Below are 16,319 nucleotides of genomic sequence, written 5' to 3'. Positions count from 1 at the left end.
CATGTGGCTACTGTCTCAATGTACAGAAACCAAGATCATTAGCTGACTGTAAAATCTACTAATATGGTTTGGGTCTGTGTTCCTGTGCAAATCTCATGTCAAATTGTAATCCCCAAAGTTGGAGCTGAAGCCTGGTGGGAGGAGATTGGATACTGGGGAAGAATTTCCCCTTTGGTGCTGTTCTCACGATAGTGAGTGAGTTATCGTGAGATCTGGTTGTTTAAAAGTGTACAGAACCTCCCCCGCCCCTCTCTCATGCTCCGGCTAGGAAGATGTGCCAGTTTCCCCTTCACTTCTCACCATGATTTTAAGTACGCTGAGGCCTCCCCAGCCACATGAACTATACAGCCCACAGAACCATCATCCAATTAATTCTCTTTTCTTTATAAATTACACAATCTCAGGCAGTTATAGCAGTGCAAGAATGGACTAATACATCCACTGTCTCAAATAACAGCTTAATTGCTGCACTAATATTTTAAAAGAACAGCTTGTGTCAAATAATTTTACGTTAAGAAATAATGTTCCTTTTTAAAGTTTATATGCTAGCTAATTTCTATCACACCAATTTTAAAAATCATAAGTAATTTTAAACATATATATGCACATACACTAACACACATATACAATTGAATATACACACCACAGGCCTCAAAATGTAGTATACATACTTCATAATAGCATCAAAATTACCAAATGTTATACAAAATAAGCAATTGCTTCTCATTTTTTTCAAAAGCTACAGAGACATAAAAATAGCTTCACAATTTTAATCATAGTACATTGTCCAACATCTTCATACTTCAAAATAAAAATTAAACTTATCCATAAAGAACACCCTCACTAAAGTCATTAAAAAGTCCAGCTTTGCTTTGTACTTAGTCAGAATTTGGCTTAAAAAATTTAAGTGAAAGAATAAATAATTTATTAAATGGCAAACGCAGGAATTTCCAAGCTTCAATGGATCTAAAATGTTAATTTTATAGGAAGAATAGATTTTAAACTGCCATTCCTTAAATGTTGAATATCCAAATTCAACAGTCTTTAGTCACAGATTTCTTCCAAAAACAGAAAAATCCAAGGGACAGACCTGAACAAGTCACTAATTACTTGAAGCTATACAGTTTGCAAATTCCTTGCTCTTATTTCAGTACAGTTTCATATAATTACATGGGATTTTTCCAAAACTGATACACTATAAATCTCAGTGGACGTGCCAGTATTCTTTCAATAAATTTGCATTTCAATGAGATGGAAAATATCCAAGTATTATAAAAAGGTTAAGAAACAGAAGAAATTGCCAGACTATGTTATCGAAAACATCAAGAAACTGATGTCTAAATAATGTATTCAATCCTTGTCCTGGAGATCAACACTGTGAATTCATAAATTTCTAAGGGAAACTTTCAAACTTGTAATTTGTTCATAAATATTTAACATTGAGAAAAAATTTTTGAATAAATTTCCAGCATCCCAGATAGCATATGATATTATTTTGGGCAAAAAAAAAAAAAAAAAAAAAAAAGATTCTAATTGACTTTTCCTTTTAAAAATCTAAAAAGTAGTTCATCCCTTGACTTTTCTGAATTCCCAAATATATTCTGTTAAATTAATAACATTGAAAATGTATTTTTAAAAAACTATTATATTCTTATATTCTTTTCAACATTTGTTAAGCCATTGTTACTTTTTAATTAAGAACATATTCAATCCAGCTTACGCAACAATACTACAGTTGTGAAAGTAACTGGTTTATCTAGTCAGTAGACTGGTATGCAACAATAAATACTATTTTTGGTGATAAGGCATGAAGATAAAGATGATGATCATTAAGATAATACAGGTACTCGATTTAAGCAAAAAAGGATACAAAATTATAAAGTTCACATTTTCAAGTATTTTTAAATCTGTGCATGAAAAGGAAAATTGCAGGAAATATTTTGTATATAGTCTTATGTATTTGTCTTCGTATGACATTATTATCTAACGTTTTTTGCCTTTATATTTTTCTGCAGTTTCCAAAGTTTCTTTAATAAGCACAATTTAATTTTATAAAAATAATGTATTCAATATATTAAAATAGTCTCAAGTATTTATATCTAAAGGGAGAGCTAAATTGTTTTAATTGACTTACTTTCAAAGAACACCTTAAGAATAAAAAATTTTCATCTTATCCAATTCAAATTTGACGAATGTATTGAAATCTATGGTATGCCCAACACTGAACTACAGACCACATTTTCTAAAGGTCAACATTCTCACCCTCTGTCCAACCATAGAAATAAACTGGTGCATAAGAGAGAATACTAATGATCTGGTACTACTTTCTGAATGGCTTTTCAGGCATGCACTATAAAAATTACTATGAAAATTAATTCCAGGAAGTTCAATAGCTTTCCTACTATTGCCTTTAAGCTGAATTTTCTTTAGAGCATCATGATCAAACTAGTAGTCCCAGAAAGAATCTTCAAAGAATTACTTAGATTCACTGAGAGTTGAAATCTGAAGAACGGTTGCATGGAAATTTGGCCACAGATGCAAGGGTCAACATCTGCCTTGAATATAGGAATTAATGAATAACATGGAAAGACTTAAATAAATATATATACAAATTTTTGCACTTTTGCACATTATACTATCATTTAAATTTCTTTCTATACTAAGATATAACTATGATATAAACTAAGTCATTAAGTATTATGAATAAAATTACAATAATATTATTTATCAAAAGATTCAAGATGTTTACATGTTGGCTGAAAACTTTAGTCTCATCCCAAGTACAATTAATTTTTCTGCAAGTTTTGAGCTATATCAATGCAATTAGTCATCTGATAGAGCTCCTTCCTTAGAAAACTATTTTATTATACACACAGTATACAAAAATACTCAGTATTTGTATAATTCAAATGGAAGAAAAACTTTTCCATTCCATTTTCCATCACAAGTTCTAAGTGCTAGGTACAGTGGTGCATGCCTGTAGTCCCAGCTACTGAGGCTGAGTTGAGAGAATCATGAGTTCAAGCCCAGCCAGGGCAAGATAATGAGACTCCTCACCACCACCCCATCTCAATTTAAGAAAAGGAAAAAAAGTTCTAAGCATGCTTAAAAAATATATATATATATATATATGTGTGTGTGTGTGTGTGTGTGTGTGTGTATATATGTGTATATATATACACACACATCAATTCATCCATTTTATTATTTATAACTAAATATGGTATAGGTGTTTGTATTTTTCTTTTGGCAATGACAGATAAGCCTGATAGCATCTGTTTATCCCTCATTTAACTTATCCAGGGGCCAAGTATGGGGGGTACTTGGAGTAAGGACATTAATCAGCTCTGCTGAGATCCATCTGCGTCAGAGCTTCATGCGTAAAGTAAAAAATACAGCAGACTTAAAACCTGAGCTCATCAAAAAAGAAATGAAGATTCTATGCTGGAAATGACCAAAGAAACAACAAAGGGAGAAAGTTCATGCAGCACCCAGATCATTTCTGGGTGCTACCAAACTCAATCTCTGTAGGCTGATGCCTTGTTCCCTCACTGCTCTCCACTTGGTCCCTCTCTATGTTACAAAGCATGTACATGGAAACCCAGCAAACTTAACTCTATCCCCAGCTCTGTTCTAGTCAGCTTGGTAAACATGGGCAGTTAGTTCTTAAACCTGGCCTCATTTCTATTATCTGAAATGTTAATGGGGTACATTAATTGATCATTAAGATCCTATTCCTCTTCAAAATTTCTATTATTCAATTTCCAGGTCTGAGACCCCCCAGAAACCTAGTGGATATATCCATGAGAAAACTAAATTTTCCTTGCAGGAAACTAGGGTATGGTATCCAGTTGCAGCCTGAAAATTATTTAAGTGACCTTGTAGCGACCAGGTACAGCCAAATTCCTGCTACATGTTGCTTATATATATTGAAGAAAAAGTAAAGAGGAGGAAAGCCCCAGTTGAATAATACAAAGTCTAATAAATGTCTTCATCTTATTTTAAAGAAAATCAAGCCTGCGAATTTGTGTCAAGAGGTTCCATCGGACAACTAACATGACAACTAAATATCCTGCAATGTCGTGTCTTTCTTCTAATTCAAACACAACAAGGTCTTAGGCCCTGTATTCCACAATGCTTTTGCCCTCAGAAACTGGGGACCTGTAGGCTGGATCTAACTAGCATCAACAGAACTTTTTGGTGGAATTGAATCCAAGGACCATTTGTGCAATTCAAGTCACCCTTCACAGGATCTCACTCTCTTACCATCCGCCCCAGATACACTGGAAGACAGCATTTTATGGCCATGCCTCCAAAGGTCCTGGGCTCTTACATCTCTTTATCTAGTTCTCCAGTTGCCCAAAAGCACAGTAATCATAGTAATCACTATCACAACTCAGTCAGACCACCAATGCAGATGGCACTAAGAGTGGCACTCACATCCCAGGGGGTGAAGGGAGAAAGTGGGACATAAGGGGTGGATATTCAATCTCTCCGGAAATAAGGCCAGGGGCTCTATGCCCATGGGAAAGCCTAAGAGTAGAAGAAAATAAAGGAAGTGCCTAAGCAACAGTGGGGAGGTGGTCCCATTATGGGTAATCAGGTCCAATAAAGAACAGAGTAGAAGTTCGTAGTGTTCTTCTTTTACTATCTGACTTCCTCCCAACTCAGGTTCAAAGTTGGACATTTGGGGAGTCTCTTGAACATTAAGGTTACAGAGGCAAGATAATTCTTAGCATGTTAGACAGATAACTTTTCTAAATGTCACTATATAGTCTTCTTAGAAAGCACGGAATAAATTACTGCTACCTTGTAAAAAATAATGTGTACATCCTGCTATGGAAAGATAGCCAACTAGGTCCCATATGTTAGCATGGGAGTATCTGCAACTGCATTACAGTCTGTGGCATAGAAACGGATTTGAATTGGGACATCTATCTGTGCCAACTGCCTGGCAACTTCACACCACCCCACAGTTAGCCACTGAGGAACCTCTCTACTGGATGAGCACAATAGCATGGCTCCGAAGCTGAGTGTTCAGTCTCAGGCACCACCTGAGTTTTGCTCATTGCATTCCTTTTTCCCCTTATCTACAGCAATCACAGTTCATCATTGTAAGTACTTGACAATTTATTCAGATGCTAACAACAGTATTGAGAAATTGCCTACAGGTGAGCATTTGAAATTCTGTGCTTCTGACAGATTATAAATATCCTTCTCCCCTCTGGGACCCCAGAGTGACAATGAAAGTATGTGAGAGGTGGAGGGAGTTTATCTGTGTCCCAATCCCATATGTATAACGAATATAACCAAAGTATTTATTTATATGAAAGCAAAAGACATTTAGCAACAGTTAATATATTGCATTTCATCTTGTCTTTTCTCCTAAAAGCATATTTTTAAAATTCTAACTAAAATCATTGGGGGAAAATGGAATTCACTTTACTAAGTGAATTTATTTTAGAGACTTTTTTTTTCAAATGGAAAGTATAATTTATTTTAACTTTATTTTACTTAATGTTTGTGACTAATCATGATTTCATAAATTAGCTTATAAAACCCCATACTTTCAAATCTATAAAGCAAAAAGTTACTACCTTTGAGTAATAAGATATTTAAAACAAGCATTTAAAATTACACAAACCACCTCCATCCACAATTTGCTTACAAGCAAATTGACAACCTGTCTGTATGAATAACAACTACATAGCTAAGACAAATCTAGAGTTTGCTATATTCTACAGCGAATATATTATAGGAACAAAACATCATTCTTATGCTTATAAAATAGCATAACTAAAGAAAATTCATTTATTAACTATTTTCTGCACAGTGCTCTCTGTTCCAGTCCCATGAATGCCATGGGACACTACTCGGCTATTTCTCTGTATCTATGTTTCATGTTAGTGTGTTTTGGCTATATATAATTTTCTACTTTCACAGTAGTCCTCCCCTCCCTTATCTCACCTTTCTCTTTCCTCTACCCAACAACTTTACCTAACAAAGTATTTCTAAGTTCTAATACACGGCAAGTGAATTATCCAAGTGAGAAATCTGTCTTACAAAGGAATTTACTACTTACCATTGGCATCCTATTTAAAATCCACAGATCACTTACCAGTGCCATCATCCACATTCTCCACTTCCATCACCTCCGTGTTGATCCGGCCACGAAAAAGGTACCGATGTCCATCTGTAGATGCCTTGCTGTTCTTCAATCGTCTTAAGATGGAATTAAATCAGAAAGACTTTGTTACTAAACAATGTAAAACAATGTCAAAACAATATATTTTAAGCAATTCTTTGAAAAAAGACACCAGTTCAATTGACAATATCAAACATTAGACTCCTGGAGATCTTTACATTTGTCCTCCCTCTCATAATAGCACTGGTTGCTTTAATGAAGTATGCAACTTGCATATTAATTTTTAAAAATAAATTCAAGTTTTAAGCTAAGGATAGTATACAGGTGGGAGAGTGAGTATGTGTTTTGCTCAATATAAGACATCAGCAGTGCCCAGTCAGACTCTGACAGACACTAACAACTGGTCATTTTAAAATTTCACTTGAGTTTCTTTCACCTTCATGACTCATTTTTCAGTAACTAGTGGGTAATTTCCAGTTAGTACTTATGATCCGTCTTCAAAGAATTGGCTGTGCTGGAGGTTCTTAAGCTCAGTGATATCCAGCTATAAAAATATTTCTCCTATCATAGTGTTACAATATAATCACTGTATACTTGTTGAACAAGTCTCTTAATACCTTTGCAATCCTTCAAAAAGGCCTTATTTATTTCTAAAACACCCAAAACATTTCAAAACTATGTATATATTACATCTAGTGCCAGCTTTTAATCTTAAAAAGTATATAACACAAAGTCAAAAACCCAGTTTACAGACGACCATTTCTAACAATGAATTAGGAAGTTATATATGTTTGTATTTGAATCATTAAGCACACAGGAAAAAATATTTTTTCAATGTTTCTCTTTCATTAAAAACAGGAAAAATTCTAAGAAATGATTCAAGGAGATTAAAAAATACCTAGTCACTCAAGAGATTTCCATTGACCTAGACTATTCAATTGGACTCAGTGACAAAATCTGGCTAATAATTTAATATAGTCAAATAATTATTAATGTGTTGTGTTATGTAGACACACGTAGCACAAGTTAAGATGTAGGTGTACACAAACTGCAATGCCCCCTCTTCCTCTCCCGTGCAGTTAGATACCTATCCCGGTGTGGACAGGGTGGGCACAGGGACGTGTCTCCAGATGCTATCACACTCTCCGGGCTCTTTCCTTGGAAAAAATTGCATATTCCTGACTTAGCTGTCTTCAAGCCTCATCAAAACTTAGTAATCCATCATCTCTACTAAAGAAAACTAAGCAAATCGATTAATTAGCCTGACTGGACAGTTTGTCCCCAGACCTTCATCACCTTGCACTCCTCACGTTCATTTTGAAAACAACCTCTAAATGTTCTTCATTAATAGGCATAAATCGATGCTCTAAATTAGGAATTCATCCCAGGTAGCTATGAAAATTGGCCTCACAGGAGGTTGACTATAGAGGGGAATGCAGATCAGACTAATACACAGGTAACTAATATGCAGGTATTATTTCCAGCTGGAAAATAATATCATGGTGTTTTGAAAAACAGAATTTCTTATAAGTTGGTAAACTAACTTAAAACCAATCATACTGAAAAGACTTAATATCCTTAACAGTTTTAGTCACAGGCAAAATAATCATGGATTATATATAAGAATCCATCACTTAGTTCTATTTTCAACATATCAATTTTTTATGATCTTACTGTGAACTCTGTATGGGCTTTGTATATTTCTCTTGGGCTGCAGATATTAAGACTCAGTATAAAATTCCAGTAAGTGTTTGATCAATTCTATAATTCTTAGCTCAAACAGATTTTGATTTCTTCAGAAAATGGCTCTATTGAAGTTTAAAGACTGAAAAGCCTATAGTTTGAAAATAATTATGCTGCATATTATAATATTGCAAATTTAAATGTCTTGATTCTATTATTTAATTCCTAATTATGTGTTGTAGTGGTCACCAGGACACATATACAAGAATGTATACAATAGCAGAAAAACTGGGGACAACCCTAAAGCCCATTGATAAGAGGATGAATAATTAAATTGTGATACCTTTAACTAATAAAATATTATGCAGCAGGTAACATGAAGAAATTTTTGCTACACACAAAATGGATATACATTTTTAGAAACTATACTGAATACAAATTATAAATTGCAAAAAACTAAAACCACTATGATACTATCTTTTAAAACTCACAAACAAGCCAAACTAAGCAATATCATGTTATACATATCAAATAGTATATCATAATTTTTTAAAACTAGTTTCTACTGAGATTAATAATATTAGAAATATCCAGAGCAAGGATGCCTAATCTGGCACTCTGCTATTTAAAGAACATAATTCTAGAGTTAAATTCATCAGGTCCCTACTTCATATAATTACAACATTATGGAAGTTTGTAAAAGGTTCCCTTTACTCATATTTTCTGAAAGATCCCTACATCTTAGAAAGTATATGCTGCGGTAAAGTTCATAAGGGAGTGAAGCATTCTAAGTGAAGGGAACAGATGGTTTGTTCAAACAGGTTCTCCAGTCCTGGAAGGGAATGGACATGATGAACTATTTTGTTATTTCCATTTTTAACCACTATGTATTTGGTCCACATAATACATTCATTAAGTGCATTTGCTAAATAGCAGGATTTTAATTTGTTAAACTTTTCCCATGTTTAATGTACTTAGCAATTCCAGTCATAAGACCACATAATATCATGATTTGTCCACTAATGTTAATTTCGTAAAAGATTTGGGTCTTGATAGCAGGCATAGATAAAGATGGGATCAATTTTAATGAAAAACGATTTCATTCTCAAACGGAGAATTGCACTAAAACACCTTGATTCACATTACAGTTTCTTAATGAGTAACACACAAGTAAAATAACAGCCTCTTCTACATCTTCCAAAAGTCAATTTCTATCAATCTCAATCTTGCTATCAAACACAGAGAACTTAGAAGAACATAATAAAAGATTCATTTTCACATTGGTAAAAAGGAATTTTAAAAAACTCATCAGAATAGAGATGTCAACAATTTAATTATTTTGGGGCTCTAATCCTAGTCTGTTCCCTCTCATAAAGATACATGTTGTATTCCTACGTTTTCTCAGCTTATCTAATTGCGTTTTTGAATTAATGTCTCTTACTAGGGAATTCTAATACTAAAACTCACATGGCAGAACTACCATATATCATCATCATAGCTACCAAATGTTTGCTAACTTGCTCTGGGCATCTTGATGACTGATTTAAGAAGACTCATTATCAGAGATGAAGAATAACTCTCCCTTAAGTCTGTCTTACAGATCAGTCGGTTTTGTGTCTCTAATTCTCACTCTACCAGAAAATATTTGACTATAGTTTTCTAAATTCTGAACCTGGAATAAATAGTCATTTAAAATCCTGTACTTTCAACTACTGCTTTACCTTTAAATTGAATGAACCTATTGGTACCATTTCACTAAAACAAATGTGTCCTATATATGGTTAGGGTGAAGCACATAAAGGCTCAGGAAACTTTTCAATTAAATGTCACTCTACTGTTTTGCTTAACCAACATGCAAAAAAATTTTCCCAAGAGTTTAAGAAAACATCCCATAAAGAACATTCTCAAGAAAAAAGTGTATTCATGCTTTAAAACAAATAGCATTATATCAATAACTTTAATACACAAATTATTTACATTAATGATGGCTAAGCTCTACAGGGGACTAGTTTGAGTTTCATTCACTCATTCATTGATTCTGTGTTTCTCAGCTGTCTATCACAGGTCTGCTCCAATTTCCAGAGAAATTGTATTGAAGGAGCAATAAGGCCCCTGTTCTCATGGACCTTGCAGTCTAATCTAGTAAAGGTGGCAGGAAGTAAACAAACTAATAATGAAGGAAATAGCAAGTGACAAGTACTTTCCCGATATTGATAGTGACTGGGAGGCCACATTAGATGGGATGGTCAGGGAAGACACTTCAGAGGGAGTGATTTTTAAGTGAGATCTGAAAGCCACAAAGAATCTGGCCATGGAAAACTCAAAGGACAGGGCACACTGGGAAAGGAAACAGCCAGTACAAAGGCCCTAATAAGTGAGCACATGTGGCATAATCAAGGAATGGGAGAAAGAGAAGGCTAAAGGAAGGAGTGAGGTATTGTGTTTGGAGAAATGGGACGTGATGATGTGAGAGACAGGCAGGAGCTGGACCAGGCAGAATTTTGTAAACTAGGGTAAGGAGTGTGAATTTGAGTCTAGGTGAGGCCAAGCATGGTAACTTATGCCTGTAGTCCCAGCACTTTGGGAGGCTGAGATGGGAGGATTGTTGTGGCCAGGAGTTCGAGACCAGCCTGGGAAACACAGTGAGACCTTGTCTCTACTGAAAAACAAAATTAGCTGGGTGTGGTGGTATGTGCCTATAGTGCCAATTACTTGGGAGCCTGAGGCAGGAAAACTGCTTGAGCCCAGAAGTTCAAGGTTGTACAGAGCTATGAACATACCATTGCACTCTATCCTGCCTGGGCAACAGAGCAAGACCCTGTCAAACAAAACAAACAACAAAAAAAGAACTTTATTCTAGGAAGCCAATGAGGGCTTTGAGCATGGTGACAACATGATCTGATTTGTTTTATAAAAGGTGCTCTGGTTTCTGTGGAGAGCACAAATTGTGGATGCGTAAGGAAAGATATGGTGGGTCAGTTAGGAGACAACTGTTGTCACCAAAGGGGGATCCTGGTGGCCTGGAGCATAGTAGTAATGATGATGGAAAGATGTGGAGAGATGTTTGTATGTTTTCAATGCAGATGCAGGAAGATTTTCTAATGGATTGGATGTGGAATGTTGAGGGAAAAACAGGAACCAAGGCTAACTCATAATTTTTGGAATTGAGAAAACAATAGAGAGGGAAAGCTAGGAGAGGAGTAACTTTAGGAAGGGGAATCCAGAATCCCATTTCTTCCATGTTGTGGTTGAGACTCCTCGTGGCCATCACAACAGGCAGGCTGTAGCAGTTGAGATTGCTGGGCTAAGTATAGAGATTTGAGAGCAACTGACACAGATGTGGGACATGAGTGATGGGAATGGATAAAATCAGCTGGGAAAAGTCTATGAATATGAAGAGGGAAAAGGAGTCAAATGCAGAGCCCCACAGCACTCCAATATCCAGCCAAGAGAGTGGGATATAATAACATTAAAGAGAAGAGAGTGCTTTGGGAAGGTAGGATTGCTCAGCTAAGCTACATGCTGCTACAAAAACAAGCAAAACCTCAAAGAGCAGAAAAGTGACCACTGGAATAAGAAGCACAGCAGTGCTTCTTACGGTGATTCTGATGGGAGTAGCTCAGTGGAGGAGAGTGAACAAAGACCTTGCTGAATGTTGCTCATGCCAAATAACAAGTGAGAGAGCAGAAAAAGTGACAACATAAAACTCCTGCAAGGAAGTCTGCTGTGAAGGGTGACAGTGCGACACAAGATATAGGACTTTTAAAATTTGAGATAGGAGATCTTCGGCAATGTTTGGAGTCAGAAGAGCTGAAGTGACAATACCAGAGGAAGAGAGCTAGGAGGATGGGGGATGATATTCAGAGTAGAATGCCTGAAATGAAGATTTCAATTTTATGACTGTTGGTATTGACAAGGTAAAAGTATGGCCCTAGGACAGGAGACTCAGGTGTAATGGCAGAAAGGCTCATTGCAGGCGAAGAGACAGTGGGCTTTCAGGTCCCAAATTCTGGACAGATCATCCACGTGAGTTTTGAACACCTCCAAAATGGCAACAGGAGTAGGTTAGAAAGAAAATGATGCAAGAGCTAGAGAAATCACTAAATTCATGTGTGACAGTGAGATATTACGTGTTCTATAAAGGGGAGATGAGGGAAAGGTAGTGGAGAGGAAAGACTCATGGCATGAACTTCACATGTGCTGAGATTATTGAAGGAAGAGGGGGAAATGATTGAGAAACAGGATTAGGAAGCAAGGAAGACACACCAGCCACTCCTCCAGGGCGTGAGATATGTGGGATAGAAACAAACTGCACCTCTCCTCAAGAGGGCTCTGAGGACCCAGCATCATCAGATGACAGTGACATTTCAGTTAGATTTTACAAGAAGGTGAAGCGAACAATCAGAGAGCAGACTGAACAAATGTGAAGAAAGGCACTGATGGACGATGGGTTCTGGGAAGCACAGAGAGAAAGGTAGAAACTGAGCTGGATGACCCCCAGAGGGAAAGGTAGAAACTGTGACCACTTCTGAAGTGTGACCTGCTTAGGATCTTACCTGTGTTTTCTTTTGCAGTACACCAAAAGGTTATCAAAAAGAAAAAACACCCGTTCTTGAATATTTCCAGAAGAAATTTTCAGTAAGACTCCACACATTAGCATTTCAGTGCAGGTGTCAGTGATGTTGGACCCCTAAGTCAGGAGAAATGCAATTAATGTCTGCTTACTTGGTTGACACTTCTGTATATAATTATTTTTCTACTTACAATTATAGTTATTTTTATTTTAAGAAGCAATCTATGCACAGGCTAAAGTGCAAACAAACAGTAGAGAGAGTTATATACTGATTGGAGAGCCCCTAACCCCTTCGTTTCCCCCGATCAGTCTCCTTCTGTGTCTCCTTCCAGGTTGTGTACATACACAAGCATATAGACTACATGTCACCTATGTCATGTTGAAAGGAGATGACTTCAAATTAATTCATAATGTTAACAATTAGAATTTATCTGTCTTTTTTTCCTCTTTTTCCCCAGTATGTGGGAAAAAGGGGCTCCATAGGCACAAAGTACATGAAATTGTCTACATGTTTAGCAGGTCTCAATTTATATATCCACCCCTAGGATGGAGAAAAGAAATAAAAAGAGAAAAAAATATTTAAAGGGAGCAACTTTCCACAGAGCCTTTCACCCTATTTATTAGAAGTTGGCAAAGGCACATTAGCTAACTAAATAAGTGTTTATAGCATGCCCATCAAGATTACACGACTAGTGACAAAAGCAATTCTTAACACAAGCACTGGCCACTAGAAGTGAAGAGGAGCCACAAGATGGAAGGAGCCTGGCCCCCTGAATCATCAACAGAGGAAAGCTGTCCCCTGAGTTGGACATGAGCATCGGACTGTGGTGGGAGATGCACAGAAATGTCTATTTCGAGCCATTATAAATATTATAGTCTATTTGTTTCTACAACCTAATCTATCATAACCAATGCACTGAGTTGGACCAAAAAAAAAAAGAAAAAGGACATTTTCCATAAAGATCTATATATGTGCTCTGCAAGAGACTTTAAGTTTCAACTATATCAAGATTCTTTAAATCGGGAGTAAATTTCTAATTTTTGTGTAACTCAATGTTTCTATTTTTAATGTTTCATATTTAAAATTTAGAACATTAATTTTAAATTTCATATTTCCACAATAATCACTGATAATAGTTTCTCTGGTTAATTATAAAAATTTAAATTAAAATAACAACTAACTCCTACAATGACAAATCAAACTTTCAAAATGGGGAATTAATTAAGAGAGTTTTTAAATATTAATTTGATTATCTTTATATTGCAAATTTTAGACATTTTCCTTTATTATTTCTTTTTTTTTTTTTTTTTTTTTTGAGACAGAGTTTCGCTCTTGTTGCCCAGGCTGGAGTGCAATGGTGCAATCTCAGCTCACTGCAACCTCCGCCTCCTGGGTTCAAGCAATTCTCCTGCCTCAGCCTCCCAAGTAGCCAGGATTACAGGCATACCACCATGCCCGGTTAATGCTGTATTTTTAGTAGAGACAGGGTTTCTCCATGTTGGTCAGGCGGGTCTCGAACTCCCGACCTCAGGTGATCTGCCCGCCTTGGCCTCCCAAAGTGCTGGGATTACAGGCATAAGCCACCACACCCGGCTGTTCCTTTATTATTTCTTTTCATCCTGAAAGTGGATATACAAGTGAAGATTTGGCAAAAAAAAAAAAGTTACAAAATTTCATGTACTTTATCATGTGTTCATTAAGCAAAGTGGTTTTAATTTACAGCAATTTCACAAAGTGTACAGAATAGCTCTCCCTTAGACCATTTCTTATGATGACCCGTATAGGCCAACCCTGGATGATAAGCTGTTACATTATGAAAGGGTTACTGCAGATATCATCTTAATTTTCACATTAAATAAATCTCCCGAGTACCTCAAATTAACATATGCAGATATTAGTAGGTGCATTCTTAACAAAGCATTTCCTGACTTGTTGATAATTATCTTTCTTAATAAATGTAAGGAGTATTTTATATAAAATTGAACTAACTATAATGACATTGTTATCTTACAACTGATTCAAAGTGATGCTACAATCAATCAAACCTCTAGGTCTTTTTCCTCCATCCTGTACGTTAGTTTGACTTTTTGAATCACCCGTCCATATTGATACAAGAAACTCTCAAGCCCCTTGCTAATATACAGACCTATTCTATCTAAGGCATTACTAAAAGTCCCCATCAGTTCCCCATTCCTGATCAAAAAACAGAGTAAGATTGACTGACCTCTTTAAGGTCAACATTTCTTTATATAAGCAACCCAAATCATCAGTTTAGTCAATTACTAATCACATTTTTAGTAAATAAGGACAAGCACAACCATTGATAGCTTCTAGAATTCATGGTTATGCCGCAAAGTGCATCTCACAATATACATATAACTTCGGTCAGATTGTGTTTTACTGAATCTGACTGAGATGTTTCTGTCACTGAGATGATGTACCTTTAACACTTAAAGCAGGCTTCAAGAATTAGTGCAATATCACCTTTCACCATCTTCTACCATAGTAATCTACCATCATGGCATGAAATATCTTCCTTGAGTAATTAAATAATTCCCTGAGAATTGTTAATGTACTAAATGATTCTATGTCAAAATGTGCAGATTTGTCTAAAAATATCATCCTAACACAGCAGCTCACAGCATTTTCCTTTATCCTGCATTTATCTTTGAAACTCTAAAGCATGCCCACTGTGCCTTTGATTTCCCATGACTTAAATTTGTGCATTATCTCTAGGATAATGGCCGGCAAAAATCATTAAGAACTGTTTAACCACAGATATGTATGAACTGACTGCGGAGAGAAACTACAATCTTGGAAAAGATGAAAGATGACAGGAGGCCTTGAAATGTCCCCACTCGTATACAATGCATCAGCAGACAAAGATCTAACAGAGCTAGATCCATTCACAGTGGAAGAAAAGAAAATTGACAAGACCGACAACTAGAATGTGCTTCATAAGAGAACAGTTCTGATATCAAAGGAGTCTCTTAAAAACATTGATGAAGCATTTGAACATTCTTACAAAGATAAATCTTTAAAAAAATACTGTGAAAACAAACATAAAGAATATTATATTGTCTTATCATAAAATGATTGACACACCCCAAAAAAGACTCAGCATTTGATTTGCTCTTTTTGAGGTTAAAACTATTAACTAAAATTATAACCTGATTTCTGTGACATATAAAACAAATAATATAAATTTTCATTTTACTAAGATAAAGTCCCATCAAACCTTCCCCCCTTACACTTCATTGAAATTTTGTGCCTCTTTTAACCTGGATTCATTTTCAGTCATCTTTTTCCAGAACCACTTATCCTCAAATAACAAAGACTATATATAAATCAATTCTATCTCAAGGTAGAAGATGAATTTGTATCTGCCAAATCACCTCGTACAGAGGACAAAAAGAAACAAGTACCAGCACTAAGCTCTGGAAGACTCACATCCATGAAATAACAAGAAACATGACCTGAAGTCAATACACTGTCAGGCACAAACTCAATCAAATGGAAGCAGCAAACAGATTCCAAAACCAACAAGAAGTAATTTTTAAATGGTCCTGTAACACTGTATTTTTCCATGTAAAAAGGTAATAAAGAAATGTCCAATTTCTTTCTGTGTCTCTTTACTTTCTAAAACACAATATTTATCTTGAATCTCATTTATCCCAACACCTTCATATATTAATAATTCCTTCTCTTATCTTTTATCATAATACTGTTTTCCAGATTTGAGAGATCAATTCCAAACAGGCATATCAAGGACTTAAAGCTGAATTACTGACAACGTAATGTTTATTGATACTCCCTTGTCAAAATACTTCAGTATAGCTCCAAAGGCTACAGTTATCATTACAACATAATCAATCAACCAACACACAGACAGAGAATGGTCCTGTTCTATGAAATGA

The 16,319-nt window shown here is 35.7% G+C and overlaps 1 protein-coding gene across 4 annotated transcripts in view; it reads right to left on the bottom strand.

Moving 5' to 3' along the window:
- Positions 1-16,319, bottom strand: part of PREX2 (phosphatidylinositol-3,4,5-trisphosphate dependent Rac exchange factor 2) — a 283,235-nt gene that overhangs the window by 190,692 nt on the left and 76,224 nt on the right. For all 4 annotated transcript variants that reach the window (XM_005563489.5, XM_045398356.3, XM_065519321.2 and 1 more), the window contains exons 7-8: positions 12,385-12,518; positions 6,119-6,222 (exon numbers count right to left, since the gene is read on the bottom strand). In XM_005563489.5, coding sequence (XP_005563546.1) covers positions 6,119-6,222; positions 12,385-12,518 — 238 coding nt within the window. The remainder of the gene's footprint in view (positions 1-6,118; positions 6,223-12,384; positions 12,519-16,319) is intronic.

The sequence above is a fragment of the Macaca fascicularis genome, chromosome 8 (genome assembly GCF_037993035.2).
Source record: "Macaca fascicularis isolate 582-1 chromosome 8, T2T-MFA8v1.1".
NCBI lineage: Eukaryota > Metazoa > Chordata > Mammalia > Primates > Cercopithecidae > Macaca > Macaca fascicularis.
This window is presented reverse-complemented; position numbering and strand designations above follow the sequence as displayed.